General features: G+C 56.1%; 2 protein-coding genes across 3 annotated transcripts; both read right to left on the reverse strand.

Annotated features, from left to right (window-relative positions):
- Positions 1-684: 684 nt before the first annotated feature.
- TNNI2 (troponin I2, fast skeletal type) lies at positions 685-6479 on the reverse strand. Of its 2 annotated transcripts, none has more exons than XM_037402514.1 (8): positions 6386-6477; positions 4607-4636; positions 4418-4424; positions 2462-2503; positions 2046-2174; positions 1556-1645; positions 1245-1421; positions 685-931 (listed from the first exon to the last, which is right to left on the reverse strand). In XM_037402514.1, exons 2-8 carry the CDS (start codon positions 4612-4614, stop codon positions 833-835), a joined length of 552 nt encoding a protein of 183 aa, XP_037258411.1. In that variant the 5' UTR covers positions 4615-4636; positions 6386-6477; the 3' UTR covers positions 685-832. The 2 variants fall into 2 exon arrangements, with proteins under 2 accessions (XP_037258411.1, XP_037258412.1); XM_037402515.1 differs by having other exon boundaries at positions 801-931; positions 4414-4424; positions 6386-6479.
- Positions 6480-14902: 8423 nt separating this feature from the next.
- SYT8 (synaptotagmin 8) lies at positions 14903-19652 on the reverse strand. The gene is made up of 9 exons (XM_037402612.1): positions 19539-19652; positions 17891-18025; positions 17387-17544; positions 17161-17256; positions 16748-16915; positions 16365-16532; positions 16054-16171; positions 15518-15651; positions 14903-15426 (listed from the first exon to the last, which is right to left on the reverse strand). Exons 2-9 carry the CDS (start codon positions 18006-18008, stop codon positions 15193-15195), a joined length of 1194 nt encoding a protein of 397 aa, XP_037258509.1. The 5' UTR covers positions 18009-18025; positions 19539-19652; the 3' UTR covers positions 14903-15192.
- Positions 19653-20366: the final 714 nt, after the last annotated feature.

The raw sequence follows: 20366 nt of genomic DNA on the forward strand, positions 1-20366 counted from the left end.
GCCCATACTGCTCTGGGGACAGCCAGCAGTGCCAGCTGCAGTGCCCATACCACTCTGGGGACAGCCAGCAGCGCCAAACACAGTGCCCGCACTGCTCTGGGGACAGCCAGCAGCGCCAAACACAGCGCCCATACTGCTCTGGGGACAGCCAGCAGCACCAAACACAGTGCCCGTACCACTCTGGGGACAGCCAGCAGCGCCAAACACAGCGCCCTGCAGTGCCCCAGGACCAGGGTGCTGCTGCAGGAGCTGCTGAGCTCGCCCTGGCTTCACACCTCTGAAAGCACGATGGAGCCGAAGGGTCTGCTCCTGCCCCCAGCCAGCACCGCTCCTGGCCCTGCTCCCTCCCCAAGCTTCCTGCTGCTGCCACCACGGGTGGAGGTTCTACAACCTGCCCAGGGCTCGGACTCTTACCGAGGTGGCCAGGAGCCAGTGTTACAGCCTGGCACGAGGATGCCAGCAGAGCTTGGTGCCACAGCCTCACCCTTTCCTCTGCAATGAGGGGGATGAGCATCCCCAGCTTCAGAGGGGGACCAACAGCACAGAGGTCCCCCATCCCCATCCCCACAGCACGGTCCCTGCCAAAGCCTCCCTGTCCAGACCAGGACCCCCACGGCAGGGTCAGACCCTGCCGGCACCATGGCACAGGTCAGGGTCTGGTCCCCCAGGCATGCAACACCCAGCTCTCCCACCAAAGCTTTATTTACACCGCTGCTGCCAGGATGCAGCTCTTTGCAAAACCAGAGAGAAATGGCACCCAGGCGGTGCCCTCGAGCCCGGGGGTACAGTGGGGACAGGAGAGAGCGGAGGATGAGTGTGGAGAGGCAGGTGCTTAGGACTCGCCAGCCTCGAACATCTTCTTCCTGCCCTCCATGCCAGACTTCTCCTCGATGTTCTTCCTCCAGTCACCGACATCACGGAGATCCTTCTCCTGGGGGAGGGATGGGCACAGGGGTGTGAGCGGTGCCCACCAGGGTGAGAACCCACCCAGGCAAGGCTCTCCACCTGTCCACCCATGAAAAACCCCGTGGCAGCTAAAGGAGCCCAATTCCACCCATGCTGTACATCTTTTTGGGCTGCACCTTCCTTTTTCACCATCGTGAGTGCCAGAGGAGGAAATATTGAGCAGGAAAAACATTATGGAGAAAGGCTTACACTCAACCCTGTCTATCACACAGTGGGGCGTGAGCCCCGAAAAACAGGGGCCAACTTCCATATGGGCAGAGGGGAGAGGGCAGGAGTACCTTCTCAGTGTCCTCCTTCTTGACTTGCTTCAGGTTGGCTCGGAGGTCCATGCAGACCTTGTGCTTGGAGCCCAGCAGGGCCCGCAGCATCGCGTCAGCAGACATGCGCACCCTGCGCAGGGGTGGCCTCTTGAACTTGCCCCGCAGGTCAAAGAGCTTCTGGCTCAAGTCTTCCAGCTGTGGGGGGATGAAATGCAGGGGGACAGAGAAAGAACGGGTCGGGGGTTTCATGAGATGGACCCAAGCCATGCAGGGAAACACGAAGGATGGGCTGGAGACTCCACTGAAGGATGGCTCCAGGGGAAACTCACCTCCTTGTTAGTCTTCTGTAGCTTCACCTCTGTGTCATACCTCTCCTCATCCACTGACTCTATCTTGGCATGAAGCTTTTTGCACAGCTCCTGGGAGGAAAAGCAGAGGGATGTCGACTGCTAGGACCCACACACATGACTCCTCCCTCCTGACTCTGAAAGACCTCAGTTTAGAAAACCAGACGGTGTCGAGGGCAGGTAGCAAAGGGCAGCTTGCAGGCCAGCTCCTGGTCTCCATGCTTCTGGCTGGATGCAAATGCTGCCTCAACACACCATTAGAAACACAGCTTTTCTGCCAGCCAGACCCTTTTTTCATTTTTGTTTGTTTGTTTCCAGCTGCCTCTCAAGCCAGTTCCAACCCAGCCAGCTCCAGGGCACCCGGGGTGAGAAGGGGGACAAGATGGGAAGACCATTGTAGAACCAACAGGCTGACTGATGGAGCCAAATTTTTTCTGCTCTGGCACAGCGAAAGGGTTAAAGAAGTCTCTACCTGAAGTTCCTGCATGGATCCTGGGAGTGACAGAGGAGGGCAATGCTCTGCCAGGTAGTTTTGCTTTTCTACTTCTTTAGCAGCAGCTTCTTTTTCTATTTCCGTGGCAGCGAGCTGGAGCATAGCACTCTGGAAGGCAGCAGGAGGATGGTCAGCATGGGGTGGAGGCAAGGGACGGGGACAGGGGGTCGGCAAAAGAGAGAGAGCTCTGATGGGAGAGGCAGCTTGGGGAGCTCTCCATCAACACCAGCATCTCCAGGTAAGGGATACTGGTGGGGACCCAGTAAGGAGCGGGGAGGGGGGGGAGGGGGGCACGTTGTACATCATGGCCTCTTCCAGGAGGGAGAGTGATGAGAGCTGGCTGGCTCAGGATGTGGTCAGGACACACCTCGCCCAGCCCCAGCAGTGCCACATACCTTCAGGTGCTGCCGACGGGCCGTGGCTGCCCTCCTTTTTTTCTGCAAGAAGGAGGAACAAGAGAAAAGCAGGTTATCAGCTGCCCATTCCCCTTCCCGTTCCCCTTCCCCCTGCAATCCTGCATCCCGCCGAGGACCTGCAGCCCTGCCAGGCTCCAGCTGGGGTGGACGGTTTGACACACGGTTGGTCCCCAAGCCAGCGGCACTCAAAGGTGAAGCTCCCTGCTGAACCCAGCTTTGCCAGCTAAAACCTACCAAGCGCCTCAGGAAAAGATAATGAGGATGATGAAGATATGTGCATATAACTTCAAACTTGGCTTCCTGAGACTTTTGGCCTTTTCTGTAATTTCCTCTTCACTCAGACATGTGCTTCACTTTGCTAACAGCCCCGATGCCCCCGGGCACTCGGGACCTGTGGGTTTTACTTCTGAGCAGTCCATGGCACATCTGGTGAGAAGGATGGCCAGGCAGGTGAAAACATGAATCTCTCGTGTCATTTGTTGGAGCTGAAAAGACCCAGTGCACGTGATGCTGAAGGGGGTTCCTCACAGCTGGAGGACAGACACAACTGGAAGGTCTGCAGGCCTGGAGGCTGTTCTGGCCAGGAGAGATGGAGAGCCACGACGCTGCAAGGTGCAGACTGGCTTCACCCTGGCATGCCAGGTGAGAAACAATTTGGGGAGCCTGGAAGACCAAGCCTGTCCTTCTGTACCCGTGATGTGCTGGAACAGCAGCAACAGGTCTCCTATTTATAAAAGGAAGCCACAACTTCGATGTGCCACTGCATTGCAGCTGCTCCCTCAGCATTTTGCCCAGAGGACCGAGCAAGGCTGAGCATGGCCAGCACGGGGGAAACACACCCTGACATCTGATGTTGTGGCGGGGGAGTAGAAAGCAGCATTTCGGTGAGTCTGTGCTGCACAGAGGAGGAAGTGGATAAGGATCTGCAGAGCGAAACGTAACAAAATCTCACATGTTTTGCATAGGCAAATGGGGCTGCGGTCCTCCTGGCAGGGCTGGGGGACTCTGCAGAGAAGAGGCATCCAGCTTAGAGATGCGAGCACCAGTAACCAGCAGGATTTTGCTTGTATGAATCCAGGCACGGGCCACAACAGAGCGGATCCCTTGAGTGCCGTTAGCCCAGGGCTTATTCTCCATCTGAAAACTGGTACCTCAGCAAAGAGCTCCCTCCAAGCCTTTTCTGGGGGCACTGGGTTTGCTGGGGAATAAAAGCACCTGTTGGACGTCAGCACCATATTGGGGAGTTTCTGTGGGTCCCTGAAGTCCTCTTTTGTCTCAGTGAGGACAACCTTGAGCCTGTGGTGTTTTGGACGTAGCGGGAGGTGCCAAGCGGAGATGCAGGATGGAGACACACGCTGAGAGGAGATGCTCACTGACAGCCACTGACAACCCTCCCGCACTTTCCCCTGCCTTTCTCCAGCCACCCCTGGGCTTTGAGCCCATCACTGCTCTGGCTCTGCCAGAAGCCAGGGAGAATGTACTAAGGATGCGACCTCCACCCTGCTTATGCTCCCCTGGATCCAGATCTCCCTGGATTGCCTTTGAGATGCGATTTGGCAGTGCTTGGTGGGCAGAAAATGAGGTGCTGGGTGTGGGGAAGAGCGAGAGGATGCTTGACCTGGGGCTGGGTGGTAGGTGGGTGATGGAGGAGAGGTGGCTCTGGACCACCGCCTTCCCAGCACCATCTCGTGGCCGGCTGGGGAAGCAGGGAAGGAGGAAAAAAAGCATCTAACCCCAAGCCAGGAGGCAGAAAAGGCCTTCAAAAGGGATTTTTCTCCTCCTTCCCATCTTTGCCAGGAGTCAGCAAGAAAGCCTTGCCATGAACCATTCTTCACACACACACACACCCAGCAGCTCCTCCTAAGGAGGAACGGTGAAGCCAGGAATGATACCATGAGCATCGCTAAAGGAAAAACCCCGGTGAAACACACTTACCTCATCACTGTTGAGGAAAAGCAGATGGACAAGGAAGCGAAGGAAGAGAAAGGGGAAAGGAGAGAGAAAGGCAGTTAGCATCCTAACTGGAAACAAGCGAAGGAATCTTAATACGAGTAAAAAGTCGGCGGTTGAACAAAAGTTTTTAAATGCCAACAATGTATTAGAGACAGAAACATGGGAACTTACTCAGACATCTTGCTTTAGATGGTTGTGAGCCTGCAATGAAAACCAATAAAAAAGGTTCACAATTATTCATGCTGGTGGTGACTTTCTTGGGTTTAAAAACAAAGCAAGATTCCTCTAGAAAAAAAAAAAAAAAAAGAGGAACAGGTTTGGTCTTATTTCCCAACTTCCCCAAATTTTTGTCGTATAGGGAACTAGGCTGCAGTCTGTGGGTGAGGGCCAAACATGTGCACACTCACAGCCACACAGACCTCAGCATCGTAGGACTTCTGGGCCAGACCAACTGGTGCTGAGCCAGAAGAAGAGAGATTTGTGACGGTAATTCCTGCAGGTATTTCTCTTGTTTGACCCCCAAGAAACCGTTCTATGCAATGAAGGAAGAAGAGGAAAAAGCTGTTTTCAGTTTACTGCCTCCCTTTGCCATGCAGTCTTGCCTCACTTCATGAACCAGAAACACCCCAAAGCCTGCGGAAGGTTGGCAGCCACCCCAGGTGACAAGGGAGGACTCCAGGGGATGCTGCTACCAGGGTATGCACCCCCTGCACGGGGCAGGGGGGCTGCTGCAGTGACCTCAGCGCAGGCGATGTAGAACAGGGTTGAAAGCTCTTGTCGAGTTGGTAAAGGCACAAAGAGTTTCCCCTCACAATTCCTTGCATTTCCTTTGAGTGGAAATCTTACAGGTATGACACAGCACATTAGGGAAGAGATGGAAGAGCACCTTTATTTTGTTGTAAATTATTTCCCCGTAAATAGGATTTTACTTTTCCAGCAGAGCAATAGCTCTTGCTCTTATCTCATGATGGAAGGATGCAGGAGTGTTGGCCAAGGCCAAGGTGAGACAGTCCCCGGCAGAGCAGGCAGTGTCCTGAGCAGCCGTCGGCAGACCTGGCAGGCTCCGGCGGGAGGCAAAGTGTTAATGGGGGCTCATGCCCGAGGGAGGAGGCACAGCTTGCAGGGCCAAGGAAACTTTATCCTGGAAAATGTGCAGGCCCATCACATTACTTTAGAGAGGAGGGGGGAAAAGTGCTTCTAAAAATGGTCAGGGAGCTGCAGAAGGAGCTGCAGCTGTCTCCTCGGACGGCAGCCTTTTCCCGGTGCCAGCCCCCGTGACTCAGGGAGGTCAGGGCGATGCGAAGCAAAAGCCACCGCAGGTGGCTGGGCTACAGCTGAGGGACAGGGCGGCCCAGGAACGCCAGCTATTTTTACTTCCATCCCTGCCCTGCGTACACACAGCCGCTTTGGTGGCAGCGATGCTGAGGAAGCGAGGGGACGGACGCCAGGCTGCGGCTCGCTGCCTGCAACGTGGGCTTTAAATCACCTGTTCTGGGGGAGGACACAGCAAACTTGGATTTCAGACCCTGTCCAAGGGTGCTTTTGGGGAGGAGGGCACTGCGAGGACCGGGTTGGGAGCTGGAGGAAGCGGTGTAGGCAGGCAGCATCGCTGCGTTATGGCACGCAAGGATCCTGCGTCCTATGGCGCTGGGAAGGTCGGTGCTAGGGAGCCTCGGCTCCGCTCGCCACTCAAGCCAGAAAGCAGAGCCAGCCAGGGGAGGGGAAGGCATAAAACCAAAAAGGTCACTGGAAAATTCAGAGGGAGACTTGCCGACGCACAGACCCCTTCCAACAGGCAAAGGATGGAGGAGGCTTTATTAGCACCCGTTTCTCCCAGCAGGTCACCCTCCACCTGGTATTTATCACCCTAAAACTCAGGTGAGTGAATCTGCTTCCCCATCACCCCCTAAGAGCAAGCTGGGTCATTAAGAGACATGCAAAACAGCTCACCCAAGTCTGGAGGAGAAAATCAGAGTCCCGTTGGCCGGACAGGCGAGCTGCTGGCAGCTGGCTGAGTAAGGAGGTATAAAAGGGCTTCTCGGGTGGCTCAGCAGAAAATCCACCTTCTCTTTAAGGGCATGGAGACCTTCTCAGACCAATGATGTGCAAGAGCCCCTTGTGCACCTCCCTTGGCTGGGGCAGGCAGCCCCCGAGGACAGGGCAGCCACCAGGGGTGGAGGGGTGGGGAGGGGGAGGACAGCTTCTACCCATGGAGTGGGCGAACGGAGGAGCCGGGGAGGGGCTTTTCCTTGGAAGTGCCAAGGAGGGAGCCTTCCTCTCCCTCTTCCTCCCACCAACCAGCCGCACTAGACAGGGCTTCAAGGCTGTGGGGAGCCTGGGCTCCCTGCATGCAGCCATCCACCTGCAAGGCCCCTAATAAAATATCCTCTTGGAGACACAGAGTGGGTCATCTGCGGACAAGGGCACTGCTCCATTCACCTGCAAGGGCTTGGGAGCAGCTCTGTCCTTCAGGAATGAAGGGGGGAAAGAGCCTGCACCCCACAACCCACTGCTGACAGTGCATGCAAAAGCAATCCCAGAGTGAGCCACCCATCATTAGCATGCTCTTCGAACCTCACTTACCACACGGGAAGCATTTGCAGCTCCTCCCCGTGTAAAATATTTCAACACAACCAAGGTTTTTTTAAAAACAAACCTGTGGAGCCACTACAGGCAGCCCCAAGGCTCACAGCAGCACAGGGGCTGGGAGAGGCAGAAAGGTAATCGCTCCCGTGGGATGCCCCAGATCCCTATCTCCATGGGTCTGAAGGGGAGGCAGATGGAAATGTAGCTGGAAATACTCACCAGTGCCAGCCACAGCACACGGAGTCTATGTGTGTAGGGGATCCCATGGAGACAGGAGGCCAAACAGCTCCCATCCTCCCCCAGCCCAGGCGCTCCCTCCCCTTCCAGCTGGGGTTTTTTAAGGCTGATACAGACATGGCCCTGACAATAGTTTCCAGGCGCCCCTCAGATGTTATATAGATAGCAGCAAATCTGCTGCTGCAAGCTTCCTGTTTCACCACCTTTAGCATCGTGCAAGTTGTGCTGCAGATGCCAGTGAAGGAAGAGCGTGTCCTTGAGAGGGGGCTGGTGTCTTGCAGGGGGGTTCCCCTGTAGCAGGTGGAAGAAGGAGAAAGCCCTGGTGTGGGCAAGGTTGGGTCCTGGGCTTTGTCCCTCTCAAACGTCAAGAGGTAGATGGTTTGGGTAGTGAACATCGCAGTGACAATGTGTGATGGCCTGTAGGTCTGAGCTACCCCCTTGCAAGTCCACAGTGAGACTCCTGGAAATGCACAGCGGAGGTGCAGGGCAGAGGCTCCGGCTGGTTTTGCCCTCAGCTGGGCTCCCAGGTAATGGCTGTGGGCCAGCACCTAGTAAGCAGCTGGGCTTGGGAAGAGCTGTAACAAGGATCAGGCCAATCCAGCCCTCGTCCCCACCCACCTCCGGCACATACATGTCCCCCAGATGGTGAGCTCAAATGGAGACAGGGGTCTTCAGGTCCAGGCCAACCTAGAAAACACAAACTCCAGCAGTTTCTGCCCTCAGGAGCATCCCTCACTGCAGCTGCGGAGGAAGGCTCATCGGTAGAGGCATCACTGCACCCAGCATCCACCTCCCATCTGGACGTCAGCAAAGAACAGACAGTTTGGCAGGAGGAATGTCTGCTTGTCCCAGCTAAAGCCAGTTTCTCAGAAAATGAAAGCACAGAGACCAAAGCAAGCACATTTGCAGACAGACAGTGTCCACGCTCAACAGCCAACAGCTAAAATCACCCATTCAGGAAAGGCTTAGCCACTTCACGTCTCTCAGTGCCAGTTCCACAAGCCAGGTTTGACTCTGGACTTAAACTGACTCTATTATTCTATCCAAAGTCCCTACAGCCCTTTTCTTTAACTCTCAACACAGCTACAGGCGTTCTGGCTACTGCTGGCCCACCAGTACTCCAGAGAACAGCCCAGCTTTTGGTGAAGGGATCATAACTGGGGGAGTCCTCCATTCAGAAATTCCCCACAGCCAAGGCATTTCCTTCAGCCTGGTGGCATGAAGGCTTTCTGAACCTCCTGGGGTCCTGGCATGCAGCACAGCAGGAGGGGTTTGCTCTGAGCTCAAGGTTTTGGTTATCACCTTGTCATAGGCAAGTGTTGGCCTGAAACAGTTGAATAAAGACGTTCAAAGCAAGCAAGCCAGAAGTTTTCTCGCAGGACAACGGGTGTGTTTGTAGGATGCAGAACGAGCGGATGGTGAGTGTGGTAACGGAGTGAGCAGAAGGTCAAGCCTCCAAGTCTGCGTGGGGCTTTCCCTGGAGCCACCTTGCACAGAGGTTAAGCTGTTGGGCGGCTCTCCCAAAAAAAGAAAGATGCCAAAGACCCAGAATATCATGAGGAAGAAACCCAGAGAGGACCAGGAAAAACAGCAAAACCAAACCATCCCAACGTTAGGAGCTATGGTTAACGTGAAGACTGGCAGAGGTTTCCAAAGGAAGTAGTGTAAGTGTTCGAGTGGTGAACGAACAAGTTCCTTGCAGAAAACCTCAAGGAAGACATAAGAAGCTCAAGGCAAGTCCTTCAGAGAGGAGCTCGGTCTGTGAATACCAAGTATGAGTGAGGGTATTGCGCAGGGGCCAGGAGCAAACGCACCATTCGCACTTGTGTACCTTTCCCATGGGACGGGTGACCTTGTTCCTTTCCCTCCTTCCCCTCCGCCTGTGCTAGAGGAATGCGCCGTGGGTATGGTCCACCATTCCCAGAGGACTTTCACCATCCCGCAAGGCCAGGCAGAGGGAGGACCTAGCATACACAGGAGATTCTGCCCTGCGTGGTACTTCTGGGCCAGGCTCCTTCAGGGAACCTCCACCTGTTGGACGGATTAGCCTGATGGATCCATGCAAGCATGGGCACCTCCTTCACCCTTACACCTTGCCTCCTCTTCAGCATCCTATGAGCACCAGGTGGACAGGCACTATGGAGTGACGTGACACCAGATGACACTATATCAAGGGTGACAGCAAAAGAACAGCCTTCTCCTCAGCAGCAGCCGTGCTCGTGGTAAAAGCTCAGGCAGGACCACTGAGGGAACCAGCGTCTGACTGCCCTTTGCTTTCCCAAATTCACATCAAGCCAAAGCAAAGCAAGGTCTGCCCAGGACATTCCCTGCAGTGCACTCCTAAAATAGCTCCCCACACTCTACTTCTGCTGACACCAGCCTCTAGGAACTGCCACAAAGGAAGGCCACCACCTTTGCATCTTGTGCCACTGCTGTCGTACACACCCCACAGCTACAGTCACCTCGTTCACCCGTGAGATGGAGTTTAGGTTTTTGCTTTTTCCTCTCCAGGGCTGCTGCCAAACAAGGCAGCCACCTTGTCTGTTTAGCTCCATGCCATCCTCCTTGACAGGGAGTGCTTCAGGCACATGATGTTGATGTCCCCAGGCTGCGGGGACATCTCCAAACTCACCAGCAGGTCCTGATGACACTCCTGGATATTCAGCGGGTACTGCACGCTCACAAACTCAGAGTGCCAGCAGCCTCATGCTGTGCTTGACCATCAGGTACCGAATGCCACAAGTAGGACACAGAGAGTAAACATCCCTGCAGTGGATGAGGACACGCTTCCTTTTCTCCAGAGAGGCTTCGATGCACTCAATGTCTGGGAAGCAGGGTTGCCCCATTTTGTGATGACGCCCATGGAGCAGAGCCTGGATGCCGACCCTGAGGCATGACCAGCTGTGCCTAAACCCGCCCCTGGGCAGGCTGCTCACAGTCGCTGATGCTGTCAGTGCTGCCCACGCGCAGCACCTGCCCGCTGCAGGCAGTATTGAGGTTCCCCAGGGTAGATGCAGTCAGTTCTCTGAGCAATGGTGGGTTCTGTGAAGGGGAACACGCAGGCTCCCCTGGTTTTGGACCAGTGGACACCGCAGGATGTGGGGGGTTTTTTTCCAGCTCCCCCTGAGGGGTTTCTTGGAGCTGGCATGGGACAGGAGGCTGGAATTGGGCTTGGAGCTCCACAATAGTGGCAAGAGAAGAGGGAGAAGTAGCTGGAGAGCTTGGCCTTGGAAGAGGAGTCAGCTGGACAAGGCAGGGAGCAGCAGGGGTGGGACTAGATCTGTGGGCACAAGGGATGCCTGTGCCAGGGACCCTGTGCTCTCAGCCTCTTCCGTCTGCCACAAAAAAAAAAAAAAAAAAAAAAAAAAAAAAAGAAGAAAGGACTGGCAAGACCACAGAAACACAGCTTTCCTGCTGCATGAGCAAGGGGACACAAGCTGGCAGCTGGCTTTGCCCACAGCAGCACTTAAAGTCACGAGAGGCCCTGAAGACCTTACCCTTAACCAGCCCAAATACCAGTCACCCCGTTGCCCCGAGATAGGCACAAGCACACCCCAAGGGCTCCCCGGACCTGCAGACCACTCTGCCAGTCCTGGGGTGCCGGCTTGCCGGAGCGTTGGTCCCCTCCTGCTGATGGCACTAAGCAGAGTGAGCACAGCCAGGTTGCAGGGCTATGGACACCACATCCCCACCCTGCTCTTTACGCTTCACTTCTACTCATCACCAAGTCTGGACAAGAGCCTGTAGGAACAGAACAACTCTGTATGGCCATGTACAAGTACTCACATGCAGGTGCTTTCAATATAAATACTGGCCTTGAAGAGAAACAAGGCATTTTAATGATCCCTTCCACTCCAGAGGGACAGCCAGAAGCTTCCCCCATCTCCTCCAGGGAGCCCCCCCTGGGCAGCCAGCCGGGGGGCGGTGTGCTGGGCAGCTTGGAAGATGCAGTTTTGGTGAAAGTGTGGCCCTGAGCCCCCTGAGAGGGAGTGGTACACCCTTCCCCTGCTCCAGCCGAGGGGTATCAGCTTTCCTCCCACCCACCCTGCAAACCTCAGTGGTGGTCAATGACTCTTGCGTGGGGTCTCCCTCCACCGTTGTGCTCCACCAGCCTCCCCAGGCTCGCAGCGTGGCAGGGCGAGCCCTTGCTCTTTTGCAAGAGCCTTGATCAAAAGGCAGCCATCCTCACACTGCCTCCGGGTTTTGAGCCAAGAGGCATCCTCATATATTTCCCCAACCACAACCACAAAGGATAAAAACATGTTTTAAAAGAAAAAGCTTCAAATCTGCATAAGACCTCACAAAGTGAGGAGCTGGAGCTTTTGAGAAAGAAACCCATGCATGGCAAAGTACACGTTTTGCCCATAAAATCGCAAGACATAATGATGTTAGCTAACGAATATTTATAAAACAGGCACGCTTGCTCCTGGTGAGAAGAGCTTAGACACTCTCCAGTTCTCAAAACCTGTGAGACTAGCCAAAAAATCTGTGGCTGGAGGACAGCCAGCCCATACCCAGGCTGAACGATGACAGCCCATAATCATTTTAGCTTTACGGCAGATGACTGGTGGCAAGCTCGTACAAAGCTCAGCCTTCTTCTGGTGCAGTTCTCCCGTTTGATTTCCTGAAGTGCAGGGACAAATACTACAAAAAAACCCTGAACGAGGGAACAATTTGCTTTGGGAGGGAATTCAGGAAGCCAGAAGTCTTGGATCTGGATGTAAATAACTAAAGTATTAAATCTTCATAGCAAACGCCTCCATTTTCAGTACTTTGTGTCTCCTTTAACAGACCTCTGCCTGGCGCAAGCCCTGCTTTTTGCCTTGCCACCAACCTGCAAAGCTGCTAGTTAAATGCAGAGGGACTGTCCCTTGCATGAAGCAGAGGAAAAAACTCCCCACCCACTGCCCCGGCACCTTGCACCGTGCAGATTGACTTTGGACACCTGCTTTCGTGCCCCCCTTAACCCACCAGCTGGCTCCTGCCTCCTGGAAAAAGCCACCTGGACACGCCGGCATCGCCACATGGCTGCCAGCCGGCTCTGCGGCAGTGGGCACGGGCTTGCACCACAGCATCACCGCTTTCTCTCCCTCTCGGCCCACACGCTCTGTCTCCAGAAGAAGAAATCTTGGCTGGTGAGGCTCTGGCAGGGGCCACAGACCAGCTGGCTCAGGCGCAGCTCGGAGCACGTACCTGTCCTGCCCTCTAGATGCAGACGTAGGAACCCAGCACAGACACAAGCTGAGAAGGAACTGGTTTCCCCCTCCTTTAACTTTTCCTGTTGCACCTTCCACCAGGGAACCTCCTGCTCCCGGCCCCCCGAGTACATGAGGAGCGCTGGTCAGGCAGAAGATGCTCAGACATCTGGCCTTGGTGGGTGAGGGGCAGCTAACCTTGCCAAGGCCACGGCGAGGGGAGGAGGCGCTCGTACGCGAGACGGGCTCTCTGCCTCCCCGTGAGCAGGCTCCGTTCACTTTGGGTGAAATAAGCCACAAAGCAAAGCCCAGCTGCACCAGCCCTGCTTCAAACAGCGGCCAGCAGATACGCAGAGGATCCTGCCAGCGGAGGAGAGCGCTCGGAGCCTCGGTGTAAGAGCACCGGGCAGACTGAGCAGGGAAAACAACGACAGAGCAAGGAAGCAGCCTCGGTGGTGCATTAAAAACCAGAGCTGGGTGGAGATCATCCCCACCCGCTCACCTCTCCCTCTTGAGCAAACAAATCGGTTTGCTGAGTTTTACTGCACCAAGGCTCACCCCAGGGTGCCCAGGGCCAGCGCATCCAGGCGTCCGCCCCCGGCTTCCCTGGCTCCCCCCCAAAGGCACCCCGGGCTGCCCTGGCAGCTCTGCGCCCCCAGGACCCGCCAGGGATTCGGGCTCTGAGCCGGGCCAAGCTGGAGAGAGGATGGCAGACACTGGTGTCAGGGGTAATGCTTCTCAAGGAGGGGATGGACCTGCACCTTCTTCAGCCTTGTCCGTTTTGGGACTAATACGTGCTTTGATGCTCGGCCCTGTGAATTATGCAGCGAACCTCAAGGCTGTGACTTCAAAAAAGCAGGCTGGAAAAAGTGCACACACACACACAAATAAGAAATGCCTGTTCCCAGCACCTCCAAAAGCACTTCTGGGTCCTTCATGGCCCTAAATCACCACACAGCATCCCCAAAAACCAACCTGGCGATGGATTTGGGACCCCAAACCCAATTCAGAGACGTTCCCTTCTGCACAGGCCCATTCCAGCCTGATTTAAGGCTGAGACTGAAGGTTGAGGCTTTAAAGCATCCCTTTATAAGTCTTTCTCAGGTGACTGATTTCCTCCTCTGTCTCATTAGTGGCTGCCAGCAGATGCTATTTCCCCAGAAGAAGCCACACTCCACTTGTTATAGCCATCTCAAAACCATCCTGTCATTTCTTCCCTCCTCACAGCCACGGCGAAGCCGGGAGCATATTTATCAAGAAGCAGACACAGCAGATTTTTATGGTTAAGCTTAGGTCATTAATCTCTATCCAGAGTTTTCAGCATCTTCCTCAGCTTCGCCGTGTTTGTTTAATTCTCAGAGGGTCGCTCCATGAAGCTCTGGGTAATTGCAGATTAACCGCTTTTCAATATTAATGGCTCTTCATTAATGTGCCAGACTCTCTCCCCTCCAGAGCCCAGGCGATAGCTATTAGCGTCATGCCCACAGCTCCCCACGGTGCAAATTACTTTTGTCTTTAGGGCCGAAATTCCATGATAGGAGCCCAAATCTTCCACGTGCTATGGCTGCTTTGTAGCAGAAATATTTTGGAGCAAGAGCGATTCCCTCCCCCAGCCTAACGCAGCGAGCTTCCTCCTGCAGATGGCTCAGAGATGCTCTTCAGCCACCCCAAACTGCAGCATATTCAAGGATGGGGAGGGATGGTGGCACCTCTCCTGTGCCCTCATCTTTCTAGGAGGCATCTTTCTGTACATAGCCCATACCCAAGGCCTCACAGAGCAGGGCAGGGCGGGACACATGGCCACAAAAACCTCCCAGGTGACATGAAACCTGCCCAGAAGTGAGGTGAGGGCTGCAACCCAGCCTTCATCAGGGTAGCATGACCATGGCATGAAAGTGAGAGCCTCAGCCCCTCCACCCTGGCAGCACCTCCAGGTGCCAGAGTGCGAACCTTGCTGCGCCGGCACTGCGGGGCCGTGCGGGGTGCGTGGGGCTGACGCTGTGCATCTTCATTTGCCTGACCCATGGCGATGGTCGCTGAGGAGCCCCATAGCCCGAGTCACATCTTGGGCTGCACAGCTGAGAGTGGGCAGAGTGAAGCCACGTGGACAACCAGTGGCTGATTTTGCCATCTCAGTTAAGCTCTAGCCAGAACACAGAGCACACTTATCACAGAGGCGCTGAAGAGCTGGTCCTGTATCTCTACACCTTCCTCATCAGCACGTCCTCTTTCTCTCCTCTCAAGCCTCTTAGGGGGCTTCAAGTTCTAGGTCTTGTTTAGAAGCCTTCACAGGGCACATTAAGCCTTCCCAAGAACTTGCCTCTTGCCGAATTATTCACAACCAAAGAAACTGCCCACCCCAGCCTGCTGGGACGTCAATCCTCTGCTTTAAAAACATCAACGGACATGGTGGTTTTGCATGAGCTTGAAGTTCTGTGTATTTGTCCCCTCGGCCCACGAGCAGCTGGGGTGAGCCAGCTCCTGCACCCACACCATCTCCTTAGCACCCTCTGCTCTGTGCCCAGCCTTGCCCGGGGGGGCCGAGCTGCCCAGCTCCGGGCATTACACAGGGCATGAGCTGCGCCAGCAGCCAGGGATCTCTTGGTCAAGAAGAGCCACCGGTCCCCTCTTTGCTGAGACCGAGCTGGGATCAACACATCTAGATGTTGCTGAGCAGAAGCCCCTCGCCCCTCCACAAGCTGTCTGTCCTGCCACTGGGTGGAGGAGGAGACCCCCCCACTATCTGGGGGGCAGGGGCAGCTTGAGGTGGGACTTCAGCCCCAGGGCTTTGTCAACCACATCTGGGGGCTGCAGGCTGTGCCACTGGGCGAGGGGCCGGCGGGGGTTGGATAGCATGTCAGACCAGTGCCGCAGCTGGTTGCCTGTGGCTCGGCAGCCCAGGAAGAGTTTGCCAATGGGCTCGTTCTTCGTCACTTTGTCGTGATCCCAGACGGAGATGACCACGTCCACGTTCTTGGGGGGAGTACACAAGAAAGAGCATCAGTGGGAGGGGGCTGGCCACAGCGAGGACCTGCTATGTCCTGGGTACTACAGGGAAGCCTACCTGGATGTGATTGAAAGGCACCTCAAAAACAAGCACCTCATTGAAGTAAGGGCTTAAGGTGTTTTTCTTCACACTTGTCCTCTTCTTCTTCCATTTCTTCCTGTTCAGGATGAGATGTACCTTGACAAAAGGATCTGAGGAGACAGAGAGAGGGGACAACTGGCAAGAGTGACAATTTTTGACCAAGGAGCTCAGCCATGAAACAGCTTCCCTGGGCGATTCCCAGCATCCCATGTGTCGCTCCTTGTAGCGAACATCCATCCCTCTTCCCCTTGCCCAGAGCTCACCTCCTCCTGCCACCAGCTTCCCATACCATCCAGCCACGACATCTCCTCCTGGGAGATACCTCCAGCTCTGCCCAAAGCTGGAGTATCTGTGCTGGGGAAGGCTGAAGCCAGTGAGGGGTGGCTATGGTGGTGGCAGCAAGAAGCAGGGCTTGACACTAAGAGGCACTTACAAGGCTTCGCAGCTCTTGGTGCCATCACTGAGGCCTGGGCAGGAGCAGAGCGATCTAAGCATGAGCAGCCCCTGCTGACCTGAGAGCCCATGGGAGTCCATCCGCTTCAGCTTCTTGGCTTCCAGGATGAGCACCGTCAGCTTGCCAGTGCTGGGGACATAGCGCAGCGAGAAGCAGATCTCACCCAGCTGCTCTTCCTGATGGAGAGATGCCAGTGATGAGCACTGGGCAAAGGAGCAGGCTCATCTGGGACACAAGCACCAGGCTGGCCCCAGGTTTGCTGGGTCTCCCCCACCCTCGTGCTTGCCCCCAAGGACCTGGTGCTTGGGGCGGCGGCAAGTGAAGCAACAGCACATCCCTCCCAACAGTTTCCTCTTCACCAGGACCAACCTTCACTTTACTGCCCACTGCCAGGTCACTCCACTGCTCGATGACGTGCTGCAGGCTGACGCTGGCCAGGGGCAGCCGGACCTCACCGATGACTTCATGCTTGGCAAAGCGGTTGAAGTCACAGACCCGCATCACCAGCGTGGATTCAGGCACCTCTGCCTGGGGTACCTATGGGGGAGGACCCGAAAGCTGGACTCACTCCTCAGTGGCAGCCCTGCCCCACAGGATAGGGCAGCAGATGCGATAATAGGTTTTTCTCCCTGGTGCTTCCACATCCCAGTTGCAAAGACATCTCCCTCCCTGGAGAGGTTTTTTTCCCAGGGAGCAACATTGCAACATTCTTGACGGGACAAAAAAAACCATCAGCAGCTTTAGTTTCCTACCTGGAAAGTGAAGCTCTCATTGAACACAGGGTTCAGGGTCTTGCGGTAAACCCTGGTCTCGTACCTCTTCTTCACATCAGATGTTAGGTAGGTGATCACGTAGGGATCAGATGTGCCACTGCTGTCCATGGCCTTCAGCTCAGCTGCCTGCTTCACCCCGACTTTCAACTTAAAAGGAGCAATGTACAAGGTCACCAGCTGGAGGGGGATGGGGCCAGATGACCAAGGGCTTGGTGGGAAGCAAGCGAGTGCAGCAGGAAGGATACCTCCATGCCGTGCAGGCATGAGAGCTGGCAGGCTGCGGGCAGGGGGTGAGGCGCAAGAGGGTATGGGCCACCTCAGTGGGCAGCGAAGAGGGACCATGCAGGACCAAAGCCTTTTCCCTGCTGTGCTGCGGTCACGAGCATCCCTACCTCCTGCGCACGGAAGTTGTACTCCAGGGAGTACTGCAGCTTTCCTCGCCCTGTCTGCTCCACACCATGCTCCAGGTCCTCCGCCTCGGGCTGGACCTGCAACAGAGAGCAGCGCTACCCTGAGGACGTGCTCAGCCACATCCCTGGCCATGCTGCACTCCCACCGCCCTGGGACCAGGCAGCACCCAGGGGAGGGAGATGGGGGAGAAGGGAGAGCAGGACGCACGAGGCTGGCGGTGGTGCTGCTGCTGACAGCATGCAAGCTGACTCTCTCCTTCTTCCTGGGCTTCTTCTTGCCACAGCAGCACCTGATGATGCAGATGAGGAAGAGGAGTAGGAGAACACCCACTGCCACAGCCACAGCGATGAGTGCCCATTTGGGTACTGGTGTGATGTTTGGGGAGCAGAGATGGACAGAAGAGTTAAATCCAAGCAAAAAAACGACAGAGTTGATTTAAATCTGTTCCTGTTGTACTTTCAAAACTGCCCCTATAATCCTGGGCAAGTGTCCCATGGAGAGGCTGCAGCTGGAGACCCTTCTCCAAATGGGTAGCGAGGATGCCCTGCACTCCTGGAGTGGCACGGTACCGCTCTACAGCATACCCACCCTGACAGACCCCACTGGAAAAAGGGATTTGGAGAGAGGGAGAAGTGGATACAGAGCCACAGAGTGCAGGACCCCACTGGATAATGCTGCCCGAGAGAGCAGAGCAAGCACCGCCGTACTCACGTGGGATCCGGCTAAGCCAGCCGCCCAGGGAGCCCGGCCGAGCCGTGGTGCTGATGGCCACGGGGCTGCCAGCGAGCGGGGAGGCTGTTGACCTGCCATTCCTGGCTGTCACTGCCATGGCTAAACTGGGGTGACCTGGGGACACAAGCAAAATTAACAAGCTGAGGATTTCCTTCCCAGTAGGTGCTGGTGGCCCAGGGCTCTAACCAGAGCAAACACAATTAAAAGGCAGAGCCCAGCGGGAAGGTTTAGAACTGTGGGCAGGGAGTGCTCTGCACTAGCTGGCCCCTCACCTACAGCCTTGCCATTTGTACCCTGCAAGCCTGCCTTAGGAAAGGAAAGGGAGCAGGAAGGATGGATTGGGGCATTTTCCTTCGTTTTTGAGAAGTGGAATCACCTGGCTGTAGGGGGGGGGGAAATCCCCACAAAACCAAGAGCTGTTTTGCGCTGGCCCCTCCCTGGCCAGGCAGCACGGCGGAAGGGTTTGGGTTTGCTCAGCCCCACGCAAGCCCCACCATTAGCTAACAGCCTCTCTGGGGCTGAGCAGCAGGAGGGTTTGCTCCTGGGCTTGCAGCAGGGCGGGTGGCAGTGGTGCCACCAGGTTGGGGTCACACTAGCTCGGAAATTTTGCGTAAACCCAACCTGTGCACATGGCAACGCTGACGTGGCTTATGGGAAGGCTTCACATTTAAAGCAGAACGGTCCTTCATTAACTGCTTTCCCCATAGCAAGCTCTCATTCTAGCATGGATGCTTCCTGGTAGCCTTCTTGCCTCCTTTCGGGTGAGGAGCGGCAGCAGGACGGTGTGCCAGGAGCAAGGCTGTGCAGGGAGCGGGTCTGCAGCCGTCACAGTGCTGGTGGCACCCAGCCCTGGCGCCGTGGCCGATGTGGGCAGGCATGTGCCCATTTGCTGCCCCAGCCGCCTGCCCCCCTGCCAACACCACCTGGCTCTTGCACGGGGATCCTCCCAGGGAGAAAGCAGCCCTGCGCTTCCCTCTGCTGAGTCTGCAAAGCCAGCAAGAGCCTTTGATTTATCCAGCAGCGGGCTTTGCCACGTGCAGGCATAGGGCTGGAAGGATGTGGGAACTGCTGCCGCGCCTGCGGCATCATCGCTGGGGCAATGCAGTGCAGGTTAAGTGACTTGCCCAGGGCCACCTGGGACGTCTGTCCCATAGGACACGCAAGCTCCACGCACAGCCTTGCCACCAGTAGCTTTAATGATCAGTTTCTCCTGTCCCCACATGAGGAATTCAGTGCCCGGTGACACACCTGCGATACTCAGGAGGTGCCCAGCCCTGGCTTCAGGCTGTGGCAGTGGGTAGACACAACAGCGTGGGTGAGCAGACACCCACCCAACACAGAATTAGGTGTCTCAGCACTTTTTCCGCACCAGACCCCCATGGGCTGTGTCACATCAGTCTGACATTGGCCCTGGTTTAAAAGACCAGCTCATCCCAGCCCCACAGGGTGACCCGAGCTGCTGTTTTGGAGACGATGGGGACAGCCCTGCTGTGGTCTGGGAGAGGCAGCACAGCCTCAGTGGGCTCTGCAGGGAGCGTCAAGCATCCCTGCTCCCAGAAAAGGGGCTGGGGGAGCCCTGCTTCTTGCTCCCAGCCTGTGCTGACCGCATTCACGAACTGGGACTTACCGGTGAGTGTCCTTCCCAGCCTCAGTCTCCCTTCCCCACTGCTGTCACACGTGCCAGGGGCATGCTGCGGGGTGAGATGGGACCCCGCCAGGCACGGAGCCCAGGGTGCAGCTGCGCTGGTGGCTGCAAGGCTCGGCCAAAACAGGAAAATCTGCTTTGCCAGCCCAGGAACCGGGCGGCCCCAGCAGCTCCATCAGCCCCACCTCACTGCTGACCCAAGCGGTGCTCAGGCAGGCGAAAAGCCAGCGGGGAACTCCCTGCCAGACTGGGAAACAAAACCTGCCCTCCTGCCTGCGAGAAGCCAGCGGGCATCGCTGCTGTGCCCCAGCAAATTCACTTCTCCGTGTTCCCCCTGCATCAATGCTGGGCTGGACTGCGTGGCTGTAGGCACTTAGCACAAGGGGACAGGCACTTGCAAGGGGACGGGTGCAGGGCTGCATCCATCCCTGTGGGCTCTGCAAGTGCAGCTTGTTGACCCACACGGGCACACAGTTGTTAATGCATCGTGTGAGGGCTCGGGAAATGCGTGCAGTGGGGATGAAGGGGGATGCAGCGCTCCAACACAGCCGGGAGGACAGACAGGATGAGGCGACACTGCTTGGGTGGGTCCATCTCCCAGCGCCAACAGCAGCAGCACCAGGCACATGCACAGGAGCTATTTCACCGTCATCGCTGTCACACTGAATTTATGCTTGCACACTTCTTCCCTTGCAAAGTCAGCCCAAAACCTGCCTTGTCACTGCAGAAATTTGGGGTGGTGCCGGCAGCAGGGAGCGATACCGCTGGTGCCCGATGGGTAACGCAGGCATGGGGGGAGAGGCCTCAGCA

This window comes from Falco rusticolus, chromosome 10, assembly GCF_015220075.1.
Source record: "Falco rusticolus isolate bFalRus1 chromosome 10, bFalRus1.pri, whole genome shotgun sequence".
NCBI classification, from domain to species: domain Eukaryota; kingdom Metazoa; phylum Chordata; class Aves; order Falconiformes; family Falconidae; genus Falco; species Falco rusticolus.